Source organism: Micropterus salmoides, unplaced genomic scaffold, assembly GCF_014851395.1.
Source record: "Micropterus salmoides isolate LMB-PRFRI ecotype aquatic unplaced genomic scaffold, ASM1485139v1 Ms_hic_scaffold_11, whole genome shotgun sequence".
NCBI lineage: Eukaryota > Metazoa > Chordata > Actinopteri > Centrarchiformes > Centrarchidae > Micropterus > Micropterus salmoides.
In genome coordinates, this window is record NW_024040152.1 from 14,591,083 (window position 1) to 14,616,335 (window position 25,253).

The 25,253-nt window shown below is 38.6% G+C and overlaps 3 protein-coding genes across 10 annotated transcripts; 1 reads left to right on the forward strand and 2 right to left on the reverse strand.

The window, feature by feature from the left end:
* Positions 1-177: 177 nt before the first annotated feature.
* Positions 178-8,307, reverse strand: tnfrsf1a (tumor necrosis factor receptor superfamily, member 1a). Of its 3 annotated transcripts, none has more exons than XM_038711147.1 (10): positions 8,148-8,307; positions 6,132-6,236; positions 5,913-6,000; positions 5,646-5,771; positions 5,378-5,533; positions 5,174-5,252; positions 4,366-4,409; positions 3,063-3,208; positions 2,864-2,975; positions 178-1,918 (listed from the first exon to the last, which is right to left on the reverse strand). In XM_038711147.1, the coding sequence occupies exons 2-10, from the start codon at positions 6,198-6,200 to the stop codon at positions 1,626-1,628; spliced, it is 1,113 nt and encodes a 370-aa protein (XP_038567075.1). In that variant the 5' UTR covers positions 6,201-6,236; positions 8,148-8,307; the 3' UTR covers positions 178-1,625. The 3 variants fall into 3 exon arrangements, with proteins under 3 accessions (XP_038567075.1, XP_038567073.1, XP_038567074.1); XM_038711145.1 differs by having other exon boundaries at positions 3,063-3,235; XM_038711146.1 differs by having other exon boundaries at positions 3,063-3,235; positions 6,132-6,248.
* Positions 8,308-8,552: 245 nt separating this feature from the next.
* Positions 8,553-17,112, forward strand: cd27 (CD27 molecule). Its single transcript, XM_038711148.1, has 7 exons — positions 8,553-11,180; positions 11,596-11,737; positions 11,824-11,949; positions 14,588-14,713; positions 16,115-16,168; positions 16,264-16,368; positions 16,564-17,112. The coding sequence occupies exons 2-7, from the start codon at positions 11,596-11,598 to the stop codon at positions 16,674-16,676; spliced, it is 666 nt and encodes a 221-aa protein (XP_038567076.1). The 5' UTR covers positions 8,553-11,180; the 3' UTR covers positions 16,677-17,112.
* On the reverse strand, positions 16,982-25,073 carry si:dkey-260g12.1 (tumor necrosis factor receptor superfamily member 5). Of its 6 annotated transcripts, none has more exons than XM_038711140.1 (12): positions 24,583-24,857; positions 23,678-24,004; positions 21,725-21,794; positions 21,490-21,547; positions 21,024-21,134; positions 20,708-20,851; positions 19,483-19,579; positions 19,221-19,273; positions 18,477-18,593; positions 18,171-18,193; positions 17,966-18,071; positions 16,982-17,750 (listed from the first exon to the last, which is right to left on the reverse strand). In XM_038711140.1, the coding sequence occupies exons 2-12, from the start codon at positions 23,719-23,721 to the stop codon at positions 17,479-17,481; spliced, it is 1,095 nt and encodes a 364-aa protein (XP_038567068.1). In that variant the 5' UTR covers positions 23,722-24,004; positions 24,583-24,857; the 3' UTR covers positions 16,982-17,478. The 6 variants fall into 6 exon arrangements, with proteins under 6 accessions (XP_038567068.1, XP_038567070.1, XP_038567066.1 ...); XM_038711142.1 differs by adding an exon at positions 21,977-23,480 and having other exon boundaries at positions 23,678-24,856; XM_038711138.1 differs by lacking the exons at positions 23,678-24,004; positions 24,583-24,857 and adding an exon at positions 24,864-25,057.
* Between the last annotated feature and the right edge of the window lie 180 nt (positions 25,074-25,253).

Genomic DNA, 25,253 nt, shown 5'->3' on the forward strand with positions numbered 1-25,253 from the left:
GCAGGTAAGAAGTTATAGGGAAGACAAGCCAAAATAAAGTAGCTACAGGAAAGAGAAAAAAAGATGAAAAGACCAGGTCATGTCAAAAAAGACTTCACAGTTAGGGTTAAGTTAAGACAAAGGAGGAAAGATGTCTTCCAGTCCAGCCTAATTTATGGAACAATTCAGATACACACATTAAGAAATGTGATGTTTATTTAAAGTTGCAATATCAACACATCATCATTTGTACGGTGCTCAACATTCTTCAACATTGATTGTTCACTCAATGTATGATTCTGTTCAAAAGTATAATACATTTAAGTTTTATATGTAAGTACATTTAGAAGTATAATCATACATGTAAAAGTGCTTTGGAATGACACGTCGTCAGTCTGAGTATGACTAATTCACATCTGAATTTGCAGGCTGAGACTGCCAATTATAAAAGTTGCTTGGCTAAAGCATACTGAGACAGGGAGTGTCAGATATTCTCCAACAGTCACGAATAACGCTTCTATAATGAGGCGTAAAAGAATGGGGCTGTAAAGCTTTAATAAGTGGCAGGGGTCTGGTCTACATTAAGTATGAACTTTAAGCCTCCCCAGCTTTGTCGTTGTTCCCATAATATTTGAACAAAGATACAGTATAAAAACAACACTATTAAAACATTACCAGTTAACTTTGTGGCTGAATAATCAGTATTTGATTTTGCACTTCCCCCTGCTAAATAAAAAGTTTTTTTTTTAGATATTTATATAGATTAGATTAATAGTACTAGAAAAAGAATAGCTTAATTGGCATAACTGTGCATGAAGAGTAGGTACAATGGATGATACAATTTGTTAAGACAATGATATCCCCCCATATTTCCACAGATAAAATGTACAGTATAGTAATATCATAGAAAATGTGCATCTTATAAAAGGCTCCATGACCCTTAAAGGATTAGTTTGACATTTTGGGAAATATGCTTATTCAATTTCAACTCGATACCACTCTCGTGTTTGTATGGTAAATACTGTTAGCTTAGCTTAGCATAAAGACTGGAGACCGGTGAAAGAGCTAGCCTGAATCTGTCCTATGGTCTACCTACCTGCACCTCTATACTGTAGCTGTAGCTTTGTCTAGCTTTAACAAACGATTTTGTGCACTTTGAAGGTGCTGGTGGTATCAGTTACATTTAGACAAAGCCAGGCTAGCTGTGTTGCCCTGTTTCCAGTTTTTACACAAAGCTATCCATACCTGCTTGTGATTGTAGCTTCACATTTACCACACACACGAGTGGTAACAATCTTCTCATCTCAACTAGTTCCCAAAAGGTCTTATTATTCCTTTTAGATTCAAAAACACACTGCTAAAAGTTCTTCACAAGTTTTAAGCAGACTGTATCAGTGCATAGTCCCATTTTCTGTGACTCTCCCTCCCAGAACCAATTGATTCATTGCTCTCAGTAGTTCGACCATGTCATCTCAGCGAGTGATTAGCAGGACAAGAGGTAGAGTGCTCAGTGATGCTGGTTGCTGTGAAATAAAACTGCATTGGTGATAGCACCGTGTCAGTTTGTATGCTTTGATGCTGTCCGTGAGTGAGTCCAATACTTGGTTTCATAAGGCTTTTTATTCCACCTGGAACACGTAGCAGAATTACTGAATGCCATACTTTGTACCCAGCTCCTCGGCTGCCCGTCCCAGGTGCATCTTCTTCAGTTCGTCCATCAACTCCTGCAACAAGTGCCAGTGCAGCATTCCACCTCGTCCTCCTCCACGTGACCCTCTCTCGGCCCACACCCTCAGCATCTGGTAGTGAGCCTCCCGGCTGGATCGGTGATCCACCTCTGCTTGTTCGATCTCTGTATCCTTCACACCGAGATAACGCACCAGCTGCTTCACTTGCAGCACAGGAACCAGATCCAGTACCATGTAGATCAGGTCAGGGACTGAGGAGAGAGGAGAGGGGTGTTGAAGGGAAGAGTTGGTACAATCGTTTTCTGTATTCTTGAGCCCAAACACACAGGACCAGTGCTCAGGAGCATGTGCTGCTATGTGCAGTGTAAAATACAGGTGCTGGTCATATAATTAGAATATCATCAAAAAGTTGATTTATTTCAGTAATTCCATTCAAAAAGTGAAACTTGGATATTATATTCATTCGTTCCGAAAATTAGAATATTACTTAAGACCAATACAAAAAAGGATTTTTAGAAATGTTGGCCAACTGACACAAGGAATGCGACAGCTGAAACCCATGTCTTGCATACGTCTGTGCGTGGTAGTTCTTGAAGCACTGACTCCAGCTACAGTCCACTCTTTGTTATTCTCCCCCACATTTTTGAATGGGTTTTGTTTCACAATCCTCTCCAGGGTGCGGTTATCCCTTTTGCTTGTACACTTTTTTCTACCACATCTTTTCCTTCCCTTCGCCTCTCAATTAATGTGCTTGGACACAGAGCTCTGTGAACAGCCAGCCTCTTTAGCAATGACCGCTAGTGTCTTGCCCTCCTTGTGTAAGATGTCAATGGTCGTCTTTTGGACAGCTGTCAGCAGTCTTCCCCATGATTGTGTAGCCTACAGAACTAGACTGAGAGACCATTTAAAGGCCTTTGCAGGTGTTTTGAGTTAATTAGCTGATTAGAGTGTGGCACCAGGTGTCTTCAATATTGAACCTTTTCACAATATTCTAATTTTCTGAGATACTGATTTTGGGGTTTTCATTAGTTGTCAGTTATAATCATCAAAATTAAAAGGAATGAACACTTGAAATATATCAGTCTGTGTGGAATGAATGTATAAATTATACAAGTTTCACTGTTTGAATAGAATTACTGAAATAAATCAACTTTTTGATGATATTCTAATTATATGACCAGCACCTGTATACTCACTCTTGATTTCCAAGGGGACGCAGTCAGGCAGATTGGCTGGCTGGTCCTGTTCACTTGTTGGAACAGCCCTGACTGTGTTGTTTGATGGTTCCTCACTCTGCATCAGGATTTGCTTAAAAACAAAGACAGATCACATTTTATTGACCGTAGGCGTACACCCAGCAAAGAAAAGTAACCAAAGACAGTTGGATCAGTGTACCTGGCATGTGTCCAGAGAGGCATCGGGAAGTTGGGAGGACGATTTCAGCAACTTCTTTTTGGTAGACCATTTTGTGGCAGTATAGGTGATGAAAAATACCAGCACCAACAATACCAGCACTGCAGCTGCAACTCCAGCAATAAGACCTTTATGGACATAAAGATAAGTAGGATCTATAGCAGGTGATGGAGAACAAGACATGAAGACACATAATGTGTTAAAAAAGCAATAATGTTTTGAGACAGTCTACTACAAACTACATTCTGTTGTTATAAAACTGCTAAAAAACACTGCAGTTACTGAACATCTGATCAACGCCTTCTTTCACATTTTATAAAGATCTGATCTTGATGCTAGACAAGGATATACAGGGTTTGCCAAGTTTTGATTATCATCATCATCATCACGGTTCAAGCATGAAAGTATGATGGAAAACCAGTGGGACAATATGGCCTATTTATTATATCACTTTTTTTGCAGTACTACCCATCAGTACATGCCTAATGATATAACCAGTTATATTAGTGCGACCTGGACCCGGATAAGTGGCAGAAAATAGATGGATGGACTAACCAATTGAAAATTTATTTTAAGATTTTACTATGACTGACACTGGCTCATTTGATACAATGACCTTCCTAGCTACTGTAGCTAGCAGTAGTGACAGTGTTTGCTAAAAGTCAGATGGTACTGATTGAAATTTCACAAAAAAGGGATTGAATTGACTGAATTGACTCTGCTGGAGACATTTTTTGTGAAATGGCTAATCAAACTAACCACTTCAAACTGCTGTTCATTCATCTCCTCTCAGACTCTACTATTGTCAGTAGTGCAGCTAGCAGACAATGTGTAGTACAGCTGGTCGCCAGATCATTAGATCAGGTATCCTCCATATCTTTTAGCTTTTTCACTCGTTTTCACATCTTAAGAGCCAAATTTTTGAAGAAAACACACAAACCTGGCTACTCTGCAAAGATCTTACCAGTAACAATTGTGGAGATAAAATTAGATTTTGACCCTTCATGTCAGACTGCTGCTGTCCAATACCTGGTTGCCACCGTCACTACAGTACAGCTGTGTTCATTATACATTATACACATAATTTCTTCTTTATCAGATTTTGTAAAAATTATAGGACCAGTTAATTTAACACTTTGATATCAGTGACGAGCAGAATCTGGCTAAGTAGGCTCAAAGCTACTGTATTCCTATTGAAAAATCTATTGTCATTCTGGATGCCAGTGTATTAACTTTTTCATATGAAAGTCTGGCTTATAATCATATCCTTGTTACTAGTGCTCACCTTCTGTTGGTAATGAACAGTGATGTTTGCACTCGGTGGTACAACTGTGGAGAACAGACAGGATGTTTCACAACATTTAGGAGGAAGTAGCACATTTTAAGAGGAAGTGATTTACACAATGGCTCATGAACTTTTATCACACCAACAAACTACTTCAAACTGCATGTAAACACTAAAAAAATTGTTTTTGAACATTGAAATTTAGATCATGCTAGGACATATGGGCAGTTGTTTCTTCCAGGCCCCCCTTCTTTTTCGCTCTTTTATCTGTGACAAATATCTGTGTCTATCCACCTACTACTTAACACTTATTACTTAATTTAAATCTGGACACATTACTCACTTAAAAGAGTCTTCTGGACAGAACCACAATTTTCACTGATAATTCCCTTTTCAAATGCCTTTAACCATATCCTGTTTCAAATCCACAACAGTTTGACAAACATGTCTGACAGATTTATTGATCTATACTGTAAGACCACAAAAGGGATTTTCATCCAGTTACTTTGAAGGTCCTTCCTCAGTGAACCAGGCATACATTGGGTGAAACAGAAGTACATGAGGTAGTATATTTAATAAGTGAGCATTTGTTTAGTAAATGCTGAAATGTCAGTGACTCGGGCTTAGTGCCTCGTTACTTCTCTCTTCTGTTGCCAACAAATGGAAAAATTGAACAAAGTCGGACGTGTGCTACAAGTTTCATTTCAACAACCCGACTTCCCCATTAACAACTTTAACTAAAACCATCCCAAACAGAAGGATGGGAACAACGCATGCACCAAAAGCTTATATACATTAGTATACTCACTTGTTGCAGGGTACACAGACCTTGTTGACTCTATAGAAGTTCTCCGTACATTCACACACAGTGTTGTTCACTGGTGTACCTGTGCACAATAAAAATAATTCTATTAAGACTGAACTGAGGAAAAGCTGGATGAGCCACAGAATGAATAAATAAAAGGCTAGTATTAGTAAAGTATAATTTAATATATTGACAGATCTTACTTACAAGCCTGTTTTTGCTTTTCATTACTGCCGCATTGTGTACATTTGCGACAATCGTATTTTTCTGAGAGGATGGGAACTTTGTAATAACCGTCCGCACAGCGACAAATAGTGTTTTTTTCTTTTTGACATGGTGATTCCACTACTTCATTGTAAATTTCTGGAGAAAAGTTAAAAGGAGAGAAAAGGTGAACAAAGCAAACCATCACCTGACCAACACTTGCATGTCAAAGAGGTGAAACTGATTCTGAAAAAAGGTAACATCACTCTACCTTTGCAGCTTTTGCAACGTCTGCAGTTGGGGAAGAAGTTTATCTGGTCCATGTATTGTCTGTCAGGGCAACGTGAGCAGTTACTTCTCTGACCCACAGTATGACACTGTTCTGTAAGCCTAAAACCTGGAAAACATGAACATCACATGTGAGACTTAAGACTTTGTAGAATGGATTTGATAGAAGAAGACATCTGCCTGTGTGATATTTTCAATAATGAGCATGCTACTGTCAATCATGTGTGGTGTGCAGGAGGCCATGATGTACCTGGAGGGCATTTGTTGCAACAAATTCCCTTGTCATTAGGATAGTCACCATCTGGACACAATGATGTCAAACTGGGGATGAAAACGCACTGCAAAGAAAACACAATGAATGTACAACGAAAAACTTTATTGTCCATCACATGACAGTTAGTCAACAAACGCAGACACTGCGTTCATCACCTGCAATTTCAACGTGTTTAGTGAAGTAAGTGTTTCTCACCATAAGGAGCAGTATTGTGCCAACATGGCCTTTTTTATTCCAGCTTCCTCTGTGGACGCCTCCCTCCATTATCTCTCAGATTAAACTCAATCCATCTGAGGTCAACTGCAAGGAAAACTATATGTATGTGAGTTATATTAAAGTCCATCTACCACTACTAATTAAAACTTATAATGCCTTAAATGTATAACTAAGTCAAGATTAATTATCTGTATTAATGACACAGGTTTAAAAAACAACAACTTAGTGTTAGCATCATGTTTTTCAAAAGGTATTACTCCAAAGAGCTCTATAGCACCACCAATAGGTCACAGTTTACACTAGAGTCCATGACAGGATCTTTCTAAAAATTATTATAATAATAGATAATCCTATAATAATAATCTTTATTTATACAGCGCTTTCAAAAACATAGTTCAAACAATAAAAATAAATGTAAAATAAAGCCAACAATAAAGATATATACTAATAGTAAAACAGAACAAGGCCTTTTGGCATTAAAACAGTGGGCTAGAATGAATAAAATAACAGCCTGGCTCACAGGGAAGCAGCAGTTCAACAATGTAGCTGGAACCATGACGTGCTTTAAAAGTAATCAGTAAAACCTTAAAATCAATTCTAAAACTAACAGGTAACCAGTGAAGAGGGGCTAAAACAGGGCTGATGTGATATTGTCTTGTCAATATTTGTTTAAAGCTGAGTGTCTGCGTTTGTTGCCAGCTGAAGGTGTTAAATAGTTTGTTTTGGCTCCTAAATATTGTGAGTTAACATAATAATCTTATCAAGATGATAAAGGTCACTGTCAAATATAACACCCAGGTTTCTTGCCGCAGGTTTGATATGTGACGACAGGAATCCAAGATAATTCTGTAATATAGGGATTAATCTGGGGGATTGGAGAGAATTATTTCCCATTTGTTTTCGTCTAGCTGGAGGAGGTTTTGGGACAAAATAGCCTTCTTCACTGTTTTTAATGGGACATAAATGTGTGTCATCTGCATAATGGTACTGGATTTTGTGTTTTTAAATATCTGTCCCAGTCGTAACATGTAGAGAACAACAAGGGTCCAAAGACGTAGCATTGGGAAACACCATAGGTCACAGGGGCCACTGAGGAGAATACTGTTTGCTAATTTCTCTCTGGTGCTGTTATTTAGTTTATTTCCAGCTTTCAAACAGCTGCTATGGAGTCAAGTACAGCTTTACATGTGTTTCTGTAGTTGTTTAGTAAATATGCTGTAGACATATCAGATGTATGGTTATTGCTATGTTTAGATGCAGTAGTGAATGCCTTGTGAAATATGTCAATATTACCTTAAAAAGGGTCAGTATGCCAGGACCAACTGTTCCTGTATGTAGCATGGAACAGTAATAGGCCTAACTGCAGTCATGGTTAGTTTCACAGGTGATTTTTATCAACACCTAAGCAAATAAATGAAACAATCTGCAAGGTCAGCTACAGATAAGCAAGAAATTATGTTAAATATTATTAGTTATTTGGATAAAATGTAAAAGCCACTGTCTTTTAGTTTGTTTTAATGCATAATAGCATATCTTAATGTACCCTTAAACTAAGGAATTTGAAATTAATGGCAAATTGTTGGCTGAATTTGTCAATTAGGTTGTCTCGATTGCGCCATAAAACGTAAGTAAGTGATTTTAGGGGATTCAACACACATAAAGTAAGGTTATTTCATGGAATATGTGGTTCGCAGAGACATTCCCTATCACTTGTTTGGCAGCTTCCCTGATGCACTGAAACGCATTTCCTGAACTTTTACAACTGGAGTAATTTTATAACCTTCAAAACTCAACCTGACGACTTGGCTTACGTGTTTACAGATAGCGTTAACGTTACTATTTAAGAGGTAAATCTACAGTCAAGATATTACCGTTTTTGTTTCTTGTCTAAATGGTTTCGTTTTAAGTAGGCTGCACACCACATTACGCCCACTGCCTGATATGAATCTCCCCTTCCCACAGACTGACATGCAGAGGTATTTTACCGCCACTTACCTGGACGGCCAGTGTTACGGCGAGGGGTATCTCTTTACTTCAGGTCCATATGTCCACATGAATATTATCTGTAAGTTAGTTTACTTTTTTGTTTTTACTGAGAGCAGACAGACGCTGCCGTTGCCCCTCTCTGCCAAGCTCGGGCGGAGGCGGACTCAAACGGGAAATAGCTGCGTCACGAACACATTTCAAGGAATTGCGAAGAAGTGTTTGGCAAGAAGGCTGAGGGCAAAAACACATCTTAAACATAGGCTATATAATGGGCAAATTGAGAGGTTAGCGCCGATAAACACACAGGTGCATGGCAGTTCACAAATCCATTAGACCACATTCACCATTACATTCATTTTTAATAAGGGACTGTTCTTTATTTTATTTTTTAAGAACTGGGTAGGGACCTATGTTTTTACTTTGGGAACAGGAGAGGGACATAGGCTACATAACTTTTAAATGCTTGTTTTTTTTGTATTTATGTTATATAGGCTAGGTTATTTTTATCATTTTCAAAATAGGCTACTTAACATTTACTCCCACAACTAAACCTTATTGGACCTCAAACCGAGTATTTTTAATGCGTTCTCGTTATCCACATTGAAATCCGATCTCTGTCCTCCAGAGAAAAACCTGCACGTGAGTAGGCTAGATTGAGGTGTAGGCAAATCTGCCCCAGACTCCCCAAAAATATCAGTTTTGTGAGTTGGTGAGTTAGGGGGCACTTTAAATACTTTATGAGACGCACTCTAGACCAATTCTTAATCATTTGTCCCCTCTTGTAAATTCTGAGAATGTAATACTACATTTTTTCTTTATATGAAAAAAATGTGTCAGTTGTGTGTTTCTGTGTGTGCTGCGTGAGTGTGTGTGACGTGTAGGCTCATTAAATGTTGGGTTTGAGGGCTGGCTGCCATGCATCCACATTCTGCTGTCCACACACAGCTTGTGTGATGATTGGGCGATAATTAGCTGGTTGTATTTGTGAAAGCTCTCACTCCCTCCTTGCTGTTTGCTCTTTGCATCGGCTGCACTAAGTTATCATCTTAATTTTGTTTCAGAGCTGGAACTGTCATAGTATCTTGGGCAGTAGGCTACCTATTGGTGAGGACACAGTGAGCTGGGCTGGTTGTTTGCTTTTTTTCCCTGATGAGGGAAGGGGGGCCTGAGGGCAAAGGTTTAAGAGTAACCCTGTGAGAGCTAATGGTTGGGAAAGTCATTGCTTATTATTTTCTCCAAATTAGTAGAACTTAACGCACTGTAATTAAGGGCACCATAATTTAAAAAAGTAGTATTTGATTAAGGTGGTACTTAAGCAGGCCAGCAGAGTGTACCCTCACGTGACATTGCTCATACAGTATACACGAAAGAGCTCAGTCAGCAGAGTAAGACAAATGCTTCCTCAGAAAAACCACATCCTTCCTTTTCACTGAGCAATGTTCATCTCTCTACTTCCCCTACCGCCCATTGCTATCTATATTTCTCAAGTTTTCAGATACCTACACTGCCATATGTTGCAGGCAGACGCTTTAATCTTCACGCAGATGCTGGTGAGTTTCATGCAGCCTGTGCAACCAGCTCTGAGTCTATATGTAGCAAACGCTTTTGTGTAGTATCTGTTTACTTCATCACAACACTGTTGACATGTTCCTGGCAAAGAGTCCTCTTAAGTTCTAATCAAACATACTAACCCTTACAGTCAAGCAGCCTAATACTGAAACCTCAAGATAAGCATGACCAGGTTTGCTCTCAGTCAGTTCAGAGTGGTTTTGATGCGCAGTCATCTCTCTTCCAGTCATCTTCGTACTCTGTTTGAGTGGTGCTGCTCACCAAGAGCCACACTGGCCTCAGAGACAGCCCCTTTATGATGCTGCTTTGTCACCCTTAAGCCAGTTCACGTGTTGTGGCCTGGTTTTTGTGAAGAAATGACAGGCGTGCACATGATTGCCAAATGGTGGAAGTGCTGCCACTCAATGTCTAATTCAGTTGATATGGATGAGGAAATAAAGGATTTTTTTAAGAGATAGACAGGCAGTCAGTCAAGAAAATTAAAGAACATGGTTTAGTAAGTGTTTGGGAAAGATTTTCACACAAATGCAAATGAGCTGTTTACCACTAATAAACTAATAACACAAAAAGCTGTCCCACCTACAAAGTTTATACTGTAATAGAAGGAATTTCCCCAGACATTCACTTACTCTGTTTATTGCCAGCAGCATTTTACTCTCGTTTTGGACAATTCAAACCTTAGTTGTCTACACAAGTAATTTTAGTAATTTTAGCTACCACACACAGATTATTAACTGTAATGCAGTTAGGAGTAACTCAGACAAAAGTGCCCTAAACCCTCTAAATAAAACATAACAAATCCGATCCAGTTTGCCCCTTTCAATATGTTGCAGGTCACTACATCTGAAAGCAGACATATCAGTTCACATTCATGATACAATGAGTAATGTCACTTTTTAATAAAGAATTTTTGTCTTATCTTTGCCTTTGGTGTTGTTATTAGGAACCTCTTTAAATTGCTCACTCTTGTCTGTCATGAAGTTGCAGAATATCTCATTAGCATAACACCATTTCTTGGAATAATGTTCATCTCCTCAACAGCTTTCTGTAAGAGCAACAGGATGGCTTGGAGTTAAATGACTGGTGTATGATATTTTACTGAAATGACCTCATCATCCAAGTCTAAGAAGGAGAGAAAGAAAGAGGTAGGGACAGATGCACGCCAGAGAACGAAAGCGTGAGGTTGTTTGCAGCCAAAAGATTGATTTTGGATGAAACGAGAGAGATGGTGCCTGTGGAAAAAAAGTGGAGGCTGGTGGAGGGCATGTTTTTGTGCACAGAGCCAGGGGGTCGCAGCAAAGAGACAGAGACAGGATGAAAGATTTCAAAAGTTCCGGTAAAATGTTACACTTTCATTATGAGTCATCACGACATGTGTGAATGTGAATAATCCCCTGACACACTTCTGGTCCCCTGTTCAGTCTCACACTCAGAGGGTCCCAGGTTAGATGTTGTCTCACCTCCTCATCCACAGTAAGTAAAGACTTTCAGCTGTAGCTGTAAAACCTTTTGATTAAACTGTCCTGTTGTATTGAATGTTAGTAGACTTATGTTCATGTAATCTCAGGATTTAAGCTCTGTAAAGTGTTTGTATTAGTCTGATATTCTTTATCAGTACTATTGTGTTATATGTAACATGTTATATATATTTTTTCCAAATATGCAATGTGTGTGTACAGTATATCGTGGAGCCTCACTGCCAAATTCTTTGTCTATTATGACTTGTGTGAATACTATAAAGCCCAGATAGACTTTAGTCATTTTTATCAACAATGGTTGTTTTACTTCCACTAACGTTAGCATGTGAAGATATCTGACTAAATAAATCTTTGTTTTCCTCCTCCTCCTCTTTCTGCTCATCCTCCTCCTCTTTTTTTCCTATTCCCAGATGAAGCCACGCTGTTATTTTGCTTTTACTTTCCTGTACGCCCTCTCTCTCTTCTCTCCTATGCTTTCCATACAGTGCAATCAGACACAATATCCCTGGCCAGTGGACAACCCCTTGTCGTGCTGTAACAGGTGCCAACCAGGTACAATGGCTTCTTTTTTTATCATCACAGATTCCATAGTTTTGATGCAAACAAGCAATAACTGTGAATAACTGTGTGAATTGCAGGTGAATATATGATGCGGCGTGCATTCAAGAGTTGTGAAATTACGTGTCAAGCCTGCCCAGAGAACTTTTATTCTGATAACTACAATGTGGAGATGGCCTGCAATTTGTGTTTAAATTGCACTAAACGTGAGTAATTTCACAGCTTTTGTCTTAGGGGTCTGGTGCTAAGTATGTGTGAGGCCTGAACTGTGTGAAATTTAGACCTACAACAGAAACCGCCATTGATAATAGCAATGATATTATTATGGTTTATATGATGTTGTATATTAATTTACAGCCACTGCTAACAGATATTCAAGAATATTTTAAAGGGGGGGGGGTTCTTGCTCATATAGGAGATATAAACCATTTTCTTTACATCGGCAATATGCAAATATGATTACTAGTCTGTATCACTATGAGATATGCAGGTTGAAGAAGTCTGCTGAAAATGTTAATAAATAGAGCTGAAACACAGAAACACAGAGCAATGGATGTCAAGTGGTCATATCTGTGATTAAACAGTACTCTGAAAATACTATCTATCATTTCAGTCCCCCTTGTGAAGCAATGTGGTTCCCTGTTTATTTTGTGTATGTGTGAAGTCTGTCTTTTTGAGCAAGACATGTAAAGTGATTCATCAGTGGACCAACCACCAACTGTGTCCAGGTACAGCACTTTAGAGAAGAGTTGTTACTCAACTCTGTCTGTAGATCATGCTTTCAGAGAAGTTAATACAACCCTAAAGTCACACATGCGAGGGGATTTCCCATTACATCTGTCATGGTGGGATCCAGTCAGACAGAAATTCAAAGGAGGAGGGGATGGGGGGTCTGAGAAACCCTCAGTGAACCAGCTCAGAGGGTTATCAGGGTGGGATTCTGCAGAATGGTACATGCTAATAACCCCACCATTAGTAGCAGCGCAGCCCACCAATGGTGGTAAAACAGAAGGAGGTTCAAAAGGTAGACCATCGTCAGTGGAAAGAAGAAAAAAGAAAAACACAGAAAAGTGGTAAACATCGGAAAGAGCAGCAGACATAAATGTCATATCCTATGTTATTACTCAGGTCTCTGCCCTGCAACAGGTGAGCAAAAACTTGTTATGCTTATTTTTAAATGTCACTGTGGAAAGCATAGAAGACAGAAAACACAGAAGTGAGAGAAAGTATGTGATTCTCTGAATTTATGGGTACATGGATATTTGAGGAGAGTTTGACTTTTACTTGCGCACCAAGACACTTTCTTGACATATTGTAATCAAAAGGTTAGCATATTTCAACCCAATGTTTCAGTGCAGCTGCAAACAATGCAGCTTTTAATCCTTTAATCTGAAATTACATGTAGAACTCATTGATAGTTGACTTTATAAAACCTATATAAATATTTATTTGCTGAATTTGGGGGGATGAAGGTGGGTGTTGAAAATGTCAATAAAACACTAATCCTACACATGCAGGGGCTTTATGTCAATTAACGGCTATGGAAACTAATTTAGTTGGAAATTATTCAACCCACACAAAAATCTCACAAACTTCTCTTGCAATACAACAGCGTTTCTTTGGTTATACTTTGGTCCTCATCAGGGTGTTAACTATTTGCAAGGATTTGGATGTGCAAACCGAGTTTCAAAGCAGACTTTAGTACTAATTTGCCTTCAGTATAACATTTTCAGTTCCTAAATCCCCTTAAATGATGTCAGTTACTTCAGTTATATCTACTTCACTGAATCGCAGTCACCCATAACCTTTGCGCTTATTTCTGTCTTTTACTTTCTTTATGATAATCTTAGAATCTTAGAATAATAGCAATTTGAAGACTTCCAAAGTTAATCTTTTTACATTGTACAATAATAGATCATCGTGGACAGCAGAGTGAATTAGTGAGTGGGGTAACAACCTCTCAACCTTGCTAAAGAACCCCTGAACAAGAATCCCTGCCAGCTCCAAAATCTCCAGATTAACTGCTCTGTGGTGAAAATGTGACCTCCGGGTGAGGACAAGCAAAAATAATATCACCATACATTGCCAAATCTAAGAGTTTATTAATCACTTGCAGAGGTTTTGTAATCTGTTCTAAAATATTCAATTTAAATGTTCCTTGTGGAGACATTTCATTGTCAGCATTGGGAAACTGGGGTGCCAAGGCATGAGTGTACTGAAGATAATAATGTAGTAATTATGTAATTAGATCCAACAAACATACTGAAAATGTGTCGGTTTTTGAGGTTACAATTAAGTTTTAGCTAAAGACACTCTACATGTGCTGTTATGTCAGGTCACGTACAAAATGTAACCACTAAGATCGGAAGTTCTCTATGGACTGTAACCTTTAATGACACAAAATGATAACTATTTATGATGTCATAATCTATGTTGGGCTGGTTATTAAAACAAATATTTTTGTGATGACTATGGCTCCATGGGGGTCAAATAAGTAGTTTTCTCTTTGTTAATTTGTGAATTCATATTGAAGTGTGCATGTTGCATGTTATAGCATTCAGTAAGACAGAAAATGTTTCATCAAATTGAAATACTGCTTTCACTGAGAAATTTCAGCTGTCTGTCTCTAAAGAAGAGGTATCAAAAGTGATAATATAACCGTCATATGACTTAAACCCAGAATCTTTACCTGTCATGCCCAGTTTGTGAGTCATTTCTCATTTTCTGATTTATCTCATTGTTTAAAGACATCCTTTGTGTGTACATGTTTGTTCGTCACAGACATACTCAGAATTATGATTATACTTTAAGTAACAACTGTTGTTATTTGTTGCTTTTTTACAGCAAACATGGAGTTTGAGTCAAAATGTAACCCCGCTCATCCGGCTGTGTGCAGATGCAAAGCTGGCTTCAAATGCAAAGACCAACCCTGCACACAGTGTGTGCCAATGCAGACCACTACCCCTACAGGTAGGACACTCCTCCACACAGCCAACCAAATTTGACCCATAGCTATTGAAATAGCAGAAAATGTTTTTAACACTTTGCATTACAAAGTTTGAGTCACCTGACAGTTAGCTGCAGCATCACAGAGGAAAGCTAATAGTAGATAAGGAAAGACATTCTCAATTAAGTTCTACATATAATATGGAAAACCCTGGGAAACAAACTTAACACCAGGATGAAAGGTTACCGTAGACATAACCATTTTACTGTAAACTGTTTCTCTAGCTTTTCTGGTTCAGCATCTGTTGCACCACAGCCAACGTTACTGTGGTGTTAGAGCATACAGGTTGAACCAACCACCGCCAAGATTTTTAGCGAAGTTACTCATTAAATAACTTGATTTGTGTAGTTTTTAAGTGCTGTGCATTATATGAGAGATATAAATATATAGCCACCATACCTTTACCTTGGAACTACATACATTCTAGTTTATTAGTGTGATTAAAAACATAAAGACCAGCTGGTTTTACAGCTTGTGACTTTATTGTTTTGGTTCACTCTCTCTACATACTCCTCAGGCTTGTTTCCAGCACAGCAGGCAGCTGAAAAACCAACTGTATGCTACCTGCCCAGCACTAAACGCATGCAGATAAAGTTAGCAACTAGCTTGTGAACAAAGTGGAGCATTTAGCAGCTAAAGAGCCAAATATCTCCCTCTGGAATTGTTGGAGAACCAAACAGAGCTAAAAGGAGAGAGAGGAACATAATAGATGACTTCGAATGAACGCTAATGTTGCTGTGTATCTGCTGGATGTGTAATGTTTGAGGGGATAATGTGTGAAGTGTTTTGCTGCCCCAAAGCTATTAATACTGCTTTAAAGGACAGTAGATTCAGCTGTCAGAGGTACTACGCAGATTTAGACTGTGTAATTGATTTCTTCCATGATGGTTTTTGCACAACAAAATATTTTGTTCCATCTGTTTGATCATTTGGCATAAAAAGGGGGTCTTTGTTCTTTTAATGGACCCGTCACTGCTTTAAAACCAGAATGCTAAAACAGCAGGAATGGCAACATGTTGCCGCACAACACAATACTGGTAACAGTAATACTTCCGTGTTGATTTAATTATTAAAAAAAATACAAATTAATCAGTTGATAATAATGTTGATAAAGTCTTTACATGTTCTGACCTCAGTTAGTGACTGTTTGTTTACTGGAGTAAGGTCATACACACAAGGTGGCTCGAGTTAAATATAAATCGCCTTATGTGATTATAGCCTACATCCAGACTTCCTGACCAGAGTATTAAAAATAACGGACCTCAGAGTGAGCTCACTGACTAATCTGACCAATGAACAATTTATTTAAAGTATTACATGTGTCTGCACTGAGCTGATCAATTGTTTTAATCTCTTCCCCTCAGCTGTGAAACCTGTCACCCTCACCACACTCTGGGTACCCTCTAAACCACTCAGAGGTAAAGTAAGCTACAAGTTCTGTCTGTGCCAATAAAAACAAGGAAATCCACTGGGTGTTCATCTAAACTTTTCAAAAACTTACTAATTCTTACAGATACTGTGTGGTTCCTGGTGATAATTGCCCTCCTTTGTGCAGGATTTGCACTAATTGTTGCAACAAAAATCAAGCCATTTCTGCGCTGGATCAGATCCAAGCACGGTTAGTAGATTATTACTATGGAGCTGATAACCCTGCAGCAATATACAAATATATCAAGTACACTGAGCATAGTATCTTTTTTCATTTTATAATGTGCACAAATGTATGTTTTTCATTATCTAATGTTATTTTTATGTAGTATTTCAATCTAATCTATTCCTTAAAAAAACACTCCCCTATTCTCTTGTCAATCAGGCTACTTTTTGGCTTCAAAAGCTGCAACGGTACCACCATGCTCCCAGGACGATGAAGTATCCACGCCTGTCCAGGAAGTGTGTGGGAAATGTGACCAACCTATTGATGTATGAGTTAAGAACTAGAGCCGGAACTTGGATTAGCAAGTATTTGACAGGTGGACATTTAGTCCACACACCAGATGCAAAAAATCTCTTGTTGCTTTGGACTTCATGACAAAGGGAAGCAAAAGTCACTCGGTCCACGCTGACGAATGGAGCCACAGAAAACAAGTGTTTCAAGATCGATGCTGTGACTGACATCTGTGACTCTGAGGTGATAAAAGTGTATATAACACAGAGAGTGTTACACTGTGACGGTTATGTATGAGTTGTGCACTATGTTGTGGTATGTACTATAGTACACAAAAGTTAAAGATATTTTACAATCTTTACATTTATATATAAATAATTTTTTGATCAGATTATTCATATCACGTTAATGTTTTTTTTTACTTACATACATTTCTACTTTATTCTTCTTCAAAATAAAATTTTATTGTGATCAAAATGCCCAATATTTCTTCAAAACATTAAGCATTCAGGTCTTATACTTTAGAAAGAGCTGACAGAGCTTATTAAAGAATATTTACAAGACATTTTAAATAAAATTTACAAAGGAAATCACCTCTCAGGTGTTCCTACCAGAGTTAAAGTTTCTCGTGTGCTCCGGCCACAGGTTTTTCCAGAACCTGCTGATGAAAATGTCTCTGCAGAACGCTGTGATTCACAGTTCACCAGAAAAAGATGAATCTGCTCCACACTCATCTGTGGGTTCACAGTTTTACAGTTTCTTCCTTTTAAAAGAATGTTTTAGGACCGGTCTGGATGGCAGTGTAACCACCAACAAAAAATCTTTGTTTATTTGCACGATGCATCATAGTGCCTCCTCTTTGGACACATGGCAGTCCTTCCCCTGCTCCTGGGAGGGAAAGAAAATGCTGTCAATCTCTCCGCTCCTCTCCTCCTCAGAGAGATGAATACTGGGAGAGGATGTGGGATGAAACACAGGACAGTCTCTCTCGTCTTCCTCTTCGCTGTTCCCTCTTTGGGCCATCTTCCCACCTTCAATTGTAGGACCAACCTGGCCTGTAAACTGACTGAGCAAGCTGAAGATGACTGTCCCAGGATTATGGACATGGACTGGACCTGCAGAGACAAGAACAAAGCAAAGAGTGCATTTAAAGGAATGTTTTAATTGACCCATGGAAGCACATTAAGTATACAATATACAGTTTACGGAGTAGGACAATTATGTACACTTCACAACAGTAACACAGCTGCATCTTTTACATGTTTTATTGATGACCCCACAAAGTGAGTCAAATATTTCACATGAAAGTCTTCATTTCACTCATCAATACCCAGATTGGCTGCTGAAACTGACGACGACTGCTGCTTTGCACTGGATGAGTCTATGGAGAACTGATGAGTTGACTCCTTCAGCTTATGAGAAGCATCTCTACCTCCCTAAAGAAGAACATGTCCAACAGTGTGGGGCAAATAAAAGTGAAATGATGGCACTTATGTTGGTAAATGATGAATGAAGCTTTGACATTAGCTACTTACCTTGTTGCGTAGCTTTGCAATAGCTGGAAAACAGCAGATAAATGAATGAGTAATAGAAAGTCAGTTTCTCTACACATGTCTACCAATGATGAATCAACATATATATATATATGATTTACACAGCAACTAACCATCTATAACATATCTGCAAAGCTAATGACACATTTCTAATCATAGAAATTTCCAAAGGCTTTCAGTTAACTGTTTATTGTTTCCCAGAAGTGATGTGATTGTAAAGTTCAGGTTTGACTGATTAAACTGAGACACCAGAAACTGAACATGTCCCTGATGTAAACACCATCTTACCTTGCTTGAAACATGATTCATCTCCGGGGCGTCGTACAAAGAACAGGATTACAAGAGCCATGCATCCCATGGCAACCACTGGACACAAGATGGCGGCCAGCTGACTGCGCGTCTTGTCTGAGAGAAAGAAAAAAATTGAATTGGAGAAATTTAGGTTTTGACCTGATTATGGTACTAAAGGCAAAGTCAGGGGATCACCAGAGTTATTACAATTCGTCCTGAGTGGAACATTTTTAAGGTAATCCATCCACTGGCTGTGGAAACCTCAAATGTGAACCGCCTGGTGGTGCTAGAGGAAAATTTAGGGGATCACCAAAGTCAGTAGTCATTCACCATCTGGAAACTATTAATGTTTGAACATAATTTTGTGCCAATCCAACCAATAGATGTTGAGATATGTTACATTATAAGTAAAAAGTTTGAGCTGCTGGTGGCGCTACAGGCAAAATTATGGAATCACCAAGGTAAGTAGGATTTTACATTGTTTTTGAAATTAGATCAACCTCTGGGTTTCATAAATATACAATTCTATGGCAATCTACCCAATAGTTTCACTAAAAGCCATAAAAGTCAATCTGCTGGTGGCACAAGAGGAAAAGTCATGGGATCACCTACATCAGTAGGATTCCAATATCAATGACAAATGTCTAAAACATTTCAAGGAAGTCCATCCAATAGTTGTTGTAGTTCCTCAAAAAAAATTATTTGAAAATTTTGTACACTCTCCACATACATTGCCCTCACCTGTTTCAAGATGTGGGCCAGTTGTAGACTTTGGGACTGACCGAGGGCCACACCTGTGTGAGTAAAGTGTAATATGTCAAGTATCTTAAGTATGTGACCTCGTGAACAATGACAGTCTGCAAAATCTGTAATGTCTGTACCAAATGCTAAAATAATGTAATATACGGCGACCTTGAGAGCATTTTAAGTTTTTGTGGAATTTTGAAACTCCATTCTATGAGGTATTTATTATGCACTGTATCTAGGGAAATCAATGACTCACTCAGGAAATGTGCAGGGTTTGGAGGAAGAGCTGCTCTGTCCTGAGGAAGTTGAGGAAGCTGTGTGTTTACCTTTATCTGAGGTAACAGCTGCTACTTCTGGAGAACAAACACATCACATGTTTGGATTTAGATTTAAAAGGATGAATACAGGACCAAACATGTCTGGGCAATGGCGGCAGCCTAAATGCAAACAGTACAGGTGTATATGAGAAATATCCACAGGTGTGAGAGAGTGGGCAGACATATTGGTTACTGTGATGATAGGTAATCTTTCCTCACATTTCCTCCACTTAAAAACGAATATAGAAGCCAAACTAAATTCAAACAACGAGGAGGGATCTGAGAGTTTAAAGGGAAACGTGCTTCACCAGATGTAATACCATGTATTACAGTATGAGAACGAAAAATCATTCCTCAGCACCATCTTTTGTTTCTGAATACGTTTAGCTGGCAGTAACTTTGCAGATTAGAAGTTTACATTGTTTTTCTTGAAATTAGATCAAATAGACACTGTTACATACAGTATAGTAGAGTATGCACTGGGTAGTGTCCGGCCGGGTACTGGAGGGTTGCATGTCATTCCCATCTCCCTCTCCCCTCAATTCGCTCTAATCTCTCTACAATCAACTATCCATAAAGTCATTAAAAGGTCCAACTAAAAGTACACTCAGAGGTTTCTAAAGTACCAGCTTTTCTGATATGATCTTGTTCCAGCCTGATTGCAATGCATTTCTGACATAAATACACTGGGCAAGCGTTCTAGAGACCTTTCATAAGAATAATATTAAATCCATTTTTTTTCATATTTCACATTTCATATACCTATAGCTCTCTTTTTTCAATATTTCATTATTTCTTATTACCAATGTTTAGAAGACCTTATATTAAAATGAGTAAAATTACTTTTGATGCTTAGGTATATTTTCCTGCTAATACCTGCTTGTCTTTACTAGTAGTATGTATGCATTACTTAATGCATGGTTATTAGTAATAATGGTGTATTTTCAAATTGTAGTAGTACAAGTTTAAGTAAAGGATTTGAATATTTCTTATAGTACTGCTCACCTCACTGAGGGGGAGCCACCTAACTTTTGTAAATAACTAATCCTATAGCCTTTGGTATCATTATTGGTTGTTCTCTTACAGTCAGTGAAGTATATTTTGTTTATCATGAGGCCCCCTGCTGGTTGAGGGCAATAAAAGTGTGCACTGTAAAGTATTTACCAGTTGTGGTTGTTTCCTGGATCTTGGCACAGTCTCTGCAGTTTGTTGTGTATGGAACAGTGGCAGTGCATCTGTAACCAGCCTCACAGATACACTTCACATCGGACTTGCTGGTGCAGTTCTGACTCACCTTCAGATGTAAATCTGAGACGGTGGAAGATAGAGGGAATTTTAGGGATTTTGATCACAGAAAAGAGAATGAGATTAAACGATTTTACGTTTATTATAGAAACCTAGAGGTCACTAGTATCATCAGAGTCCCGACGAGCATGGATGAAACTGTTAACTTGGCAAAAATGACTCATAGTTTCTTTACCTGGTCTGCAGTCTCCGTAGCAGCGATGGCAGTCGTTTTCTCGGTTCCAGTCAGTTGTGTAGGTTCCAGCAGGACATCGCTCACACTCGTTACAAGACTTCTCATACTCACCTGACAGAACAGAAAGAAACAAATGAGAACGACCGGAAGACAAGGAGAGCAGAGAGAGAGTCTGCTCGCCCGGGGTGCATATTAATGAAGGATGTGGTCGTACAACACACACTCAGTGTGAAGCGTGCGTCATTTTTCATCAAGACAGACGGAGACACATGCAAAAAAAACAAGACACACAGAGAAAGAAGGATAGATACTAGTAGATAGATACAGTGCTTCATAGTAATTTCCAAATGTGAAGCACTGCTGATTCATAAATTTAAAAACAGTGAGTCAAAGCAAAACGAGGAGAAGACAGAAAAACAGATACAGAAGTAGAAGAAGCACACGCCAGTTATTGTGCTATTCTTACCTGCAGGGCACATTTGACACCTTCTGCCATACATAGTGTAAAACCGGATCCCATCTGTCTGTTAACACATGAATACAATTAGACACGAACCACTCTCCTCCAGCAAAGTCCTGATGAACATCTTTATACATGTACAGTTTGGACATCTGACAATTTGAGCAAACATCAGTAGGTCTTGTCTTTAAGATTTTACAATTATTTAGGTTGATAAACTGAAGAGGAAGGACATTGTTACCACTGGAGAGGAGAGCACCCACTGTGCGGATAACATCAAGACAATCACAAAACATTGCACAAGTCCCATCCTATGGAGAAACAATTTAGAAAATGTACAAATAAGTGGCAGATATCAAGTGGTCAGCTTAAAAACACCACACTGAAAAGCCCAGCAAACCCATTTAAGTTTAGTGCACCAGCAACATTTCTCATCTTATCATATCTTTAATAAGGCGTGACTTTAAAATGTAACAAAAAAAATCATTTTTACCTTCAGTTGGTCTTTTGTTCTCCTATTGTTTTGTTAACTTCCTCAAGGTGTGACTCTCTCTCTTTGTTTCTCTCTGTCCTCTCACTCACTCTACCCATCCTCTGTGTCACTGTTTCCTTACCTGGTTACATCTTCCTGACTTCCTGTCTCCCCCGCCCACTGATCTCTACCAGTCTGCCGCGGTCCTTTTTATTCAAGTTCTCACACACAGAGGCCCTTGCACATTCTGACTAACGTTTCTGAACCCTTATCACTTTCCGTGCAAACTGTAAGATCTGACAAAGACTGAATCAAACTACAGTTCTCTGTAGAGTTGAGTTCAGTTGTGTTAACAACCCAATAGAGGAGCAGATCGCTTTGATAGTGATGGTTAGGATTTAGATTTTAAGTCTCGTTATATTTTTAATCATATTTAAGTGCATTTAATTAGATGTTCTACACATTCTAAGTTTTCTTCAGCTGAAGAGGAAGGGCATTATTATTAGTGTGTAATGGGATCTGAAGTTCAATTACACAATCAGTTCACTCAAAATAAAAAAAATAATATAAAAAACCCTCACTCATTTCATGCAGATAGTGGAAGTATTGATAATTGAGAGTATTAATACATCCAGTCGTTAACGGCAAGAACACATTTTAATTAGTGTTATTGGTTGCATTTGAAGCAATACGTTTTACATCCAATCAAAGTTAGGATGTTAACAAATAAATCAAACAATGCAAAAGCAGTTTATTGATATTCCCAAAGGTATGGTCTTGAAATAAAATCCCGAGTCCTCAATGTCCAAGACAAAACCGAGGACAAATGCGGTCGAGTCGAGACCATGACCATCAAAAAGTGGTCTTAAATCTTTCTACATCCTGAAGTCTACCAAACAATGTCAATGTGTGGATAGTCTTAATCAGAGTCACAGTCAGTGACTGAAGTAGGCTAGTACTCACCAGCACACAGTACCGGACTCTATGACACGGTCTATACTTTTTCTTGCACACAACTAACAAACAAGTGTTATGCTGAATTCTGCATACCCACTGAGAATTGCAAGCACCTCCAACTGCTGCTTAAAAACGGTATAATATTCTTTGTGGAGTTCAAGTGTATATTTTTTGAACGCTTGGAGTGTTTTAGTAGAATTAGCATTCCTTGACATTCAGCAAAAGTAAGCGCTGATAACTACATTTGATCAATGTGCACAACAAAGTGTCTGAAAAGAGGCGGATGCCTAATTCGGCAGAACAGATAATGTAGGCTATTTGCAGCCACTTTTTTTCTCAGTAGGCCTATATGCTATGCTATTCTCGGCAGGCATGCAAAATTCGGCACAACACCGGCCCTTTTTCTGCCCTCTCCACTGACAGAGACTGAGTAGGGAAAAGATTGGGTGCCAATGCAAACGCCAACATGTGAACATGTGAATGGGAAGCACTGGTCACGGTGCTGACAAATGAATGCTGGTCACCCTGGGGTGCAGGCATTGTGTGCCCAGAGACTGCATGGGGCACTCTGTAAAAATATTAAAATCAAGAAAGTCCTTATTTATATGTATAGGAGCTAGCTAATGGCTAGCTAATGATCTGAAAATTAGCAGGGGAGAAATGCATCACATAGCCTAAGAAACTACATTTCAATATAACATAAGTCATACAATTTTATCGCAAAATCTACTAAACAAAATATGGTCAAAAATTTTACTTTCTTACCTCAAAATCATTTTTTTCTCTATATATTCTGAATTCTGAATCATTAAATTGCAGCTGGTCGAGGTGGAACTCGTTTTTACTACTTTATATATAGTTTGGTCATTTAGTCTGGTTGTCCTTGTAGTGAAGATAATGGGTAGACACTCAGTCTATGTACTAGTTCTGGGTTTTCATAAAGTTCACTCAGGTGTGTCGGCCAGAACACCACTTAGGCCAAATGTTCCAGAGTATGAAATGATGAGCGGAGGGATAGTTCTTATTCTGTTTCTTTATTCCTCTTTGTTTTGTGAGTGAGTTTGAGGATGAGTGTAATGCTAAGTGTGGTTTCTATAAAGAGAGAAACAAATACAAATGAATAAAGGAAACATATGCACACACTCATTTCTCCTTAAGCACTAATATACATTACCAAACATAACAAAAACAATAGTCAGAATATGAGATTTTCTACTATGCGTTAAGTTCCCGCTAACAGACAGCACTTCCTGTCATCTTTGATACGCTTTATAGCCTCCACCTGACTAAACGGCTGGCTGCTTTTATTATGAAAAACCCCGTACCGGATACTATGTTCCGTTCGAGCTAGCAAGGCCTTGATTCAGAAGTCTCGATAGCGCTCCAAATAGCAATATTTAACACCACTTACTTCTTATTCTACTCCACCACCAAGTACTGAACAATCCTAACAACAAGTAACAGTAAAGTATGCGCATGTCTAAACACGATATTACATATTTTTAACCCGACGTACCGAATCAGATGAGCCGAAGCTCGAAAGTGAATGTACGAATGCGGAAATAATTAGCACCACGGTCGCGTAGCGACCCCTTGAACTCTTAACCACATCAAACAGCAGAAATAACAACTGGTTTGACAAGTAAATACAATATCACAGATGTACTTACTCTTCTCATTTACGCACACAGAAAGGTGCAGCTCACAACTACAATCCAGCTGACCGACTATCTCTGGCTACCCAGTTACAATTGCTAAATAAACGGAAGTAAAAGTGAAACACAATAGCAACACTAACATAACTTTGGAGCCTTTTCCACTGTCCTAAAACTAGGGATAGAGTTCCCTCAGAGGGTTACAAAATAATTATGATCGGTTATGACAGTTCAAGGGCCTCAAACAGATATCTGAATGAACCATAAGCAAATGTCCCTTTGGTGCATATACTCACTCAGCTCGTAGATATCTTAAACCTGTGACGAAGAGGTCCCAACCAGTGGCGCTATTAAAAATGTCGGGTACCACTGGTTTAATCTTATACAATGCATCGAATGTAGTGGAATAAAAACTACAATATTTCCCTCTGAAAAACAGTGGACTGTGCTTAAGCACAGAAATCAAAGTGATCATATTTAGTTACTTGGTTTAAGTTTTATTTGCCCAGGTTTTGGTCCTATTCAATGGAGAGTTTAATTTGTGGTGCTCACTTTTTAAAATGAATCAATATTGACATCTCTTTCCAAAAACAGTCCTCCACCTCTTCCTCCACAGTCAAGCGCAAATAAATGACTCAATTTTTTAATAGAACTTTGTTATGCTTGTTTTGCACATTGCCATAACA

What these genes read in the sequence shown, in the direction of transcription:
- tnfrsf1a (XM_038711145.1), bottom strand. Translation starts at nt 6,200, where the DNA reads ATGGAGGGAGGCGTCCACAGAGGAAGCTGGAATAAAAAAGGCCATGTT. An exon ending in GCACAATACTGCTCCTTATG is followed by an intron (nt 6,001 to 6,131) that starts GTGAGAAACACT and finishes TTTTCTTTGCAG; the next exon opens with TGCGTTTTCATCCCCAGTTT. An exon ending in CCTCTCTGGACACATGCCAG is followed by an intron (nt 2,976 to 3,062) that starts GTACACTGATCC and finishes TTTGTTTTTAAG; the next exon opens with CAAATCCTGATGCAGAGTGA.
- cd27 (XM_038711148.1), top strand. Translation starts at nt 11,596, where the DNA reads ATGAAGCCACGCTGTTATTTTGCTTTTACTTTCCTGTACGCCCTCTCT. An exon ending in GTGTTTAAATTGCACTAAAC is followed by an intron (nt 11,950 to 14,587) that starts GTGAGTAATTTC and finishes GCTTTTTTACAG; the next exon opens with CAAACATGGAGTTTGAGTCA. An exon ending in CTGGATCAGATCCAAGCACG is followed by an intron (nt 16,369 to 16,563) that starts GTTAGTAGATTA and finishes CTTGTCAATCAG; the next exon opens with GCTACTTTTTGGCTTCAAAA.
- si:dkey-260g12.1 (XM_038711138.1), bottom strand. Translation starts at nt 25,042, where the DNA reads ATGATCACTTTGATTTCTGTGCTTAAGCACAGTCCACTGTTTTTCAGA. An exon ending in GTGTCAAATGTGCCCTGCAG is followed by an intron (nt 21,135 to 21,489) that starts GTAAGAATAGCA and finishes CTGTTCTGTCAG; the next exon opens with GTGAGTATGAGAAGTCTTGT. An exon ending in TTGCAAAGCTACGCAACAAG is followed by an intron (nt 18,072 to 18,170) that starts GTAAGTAGCTAA and finishes GTTCTTCTTTAG; the next exon opens with GGAGGTAGAGATGCTTCTCA.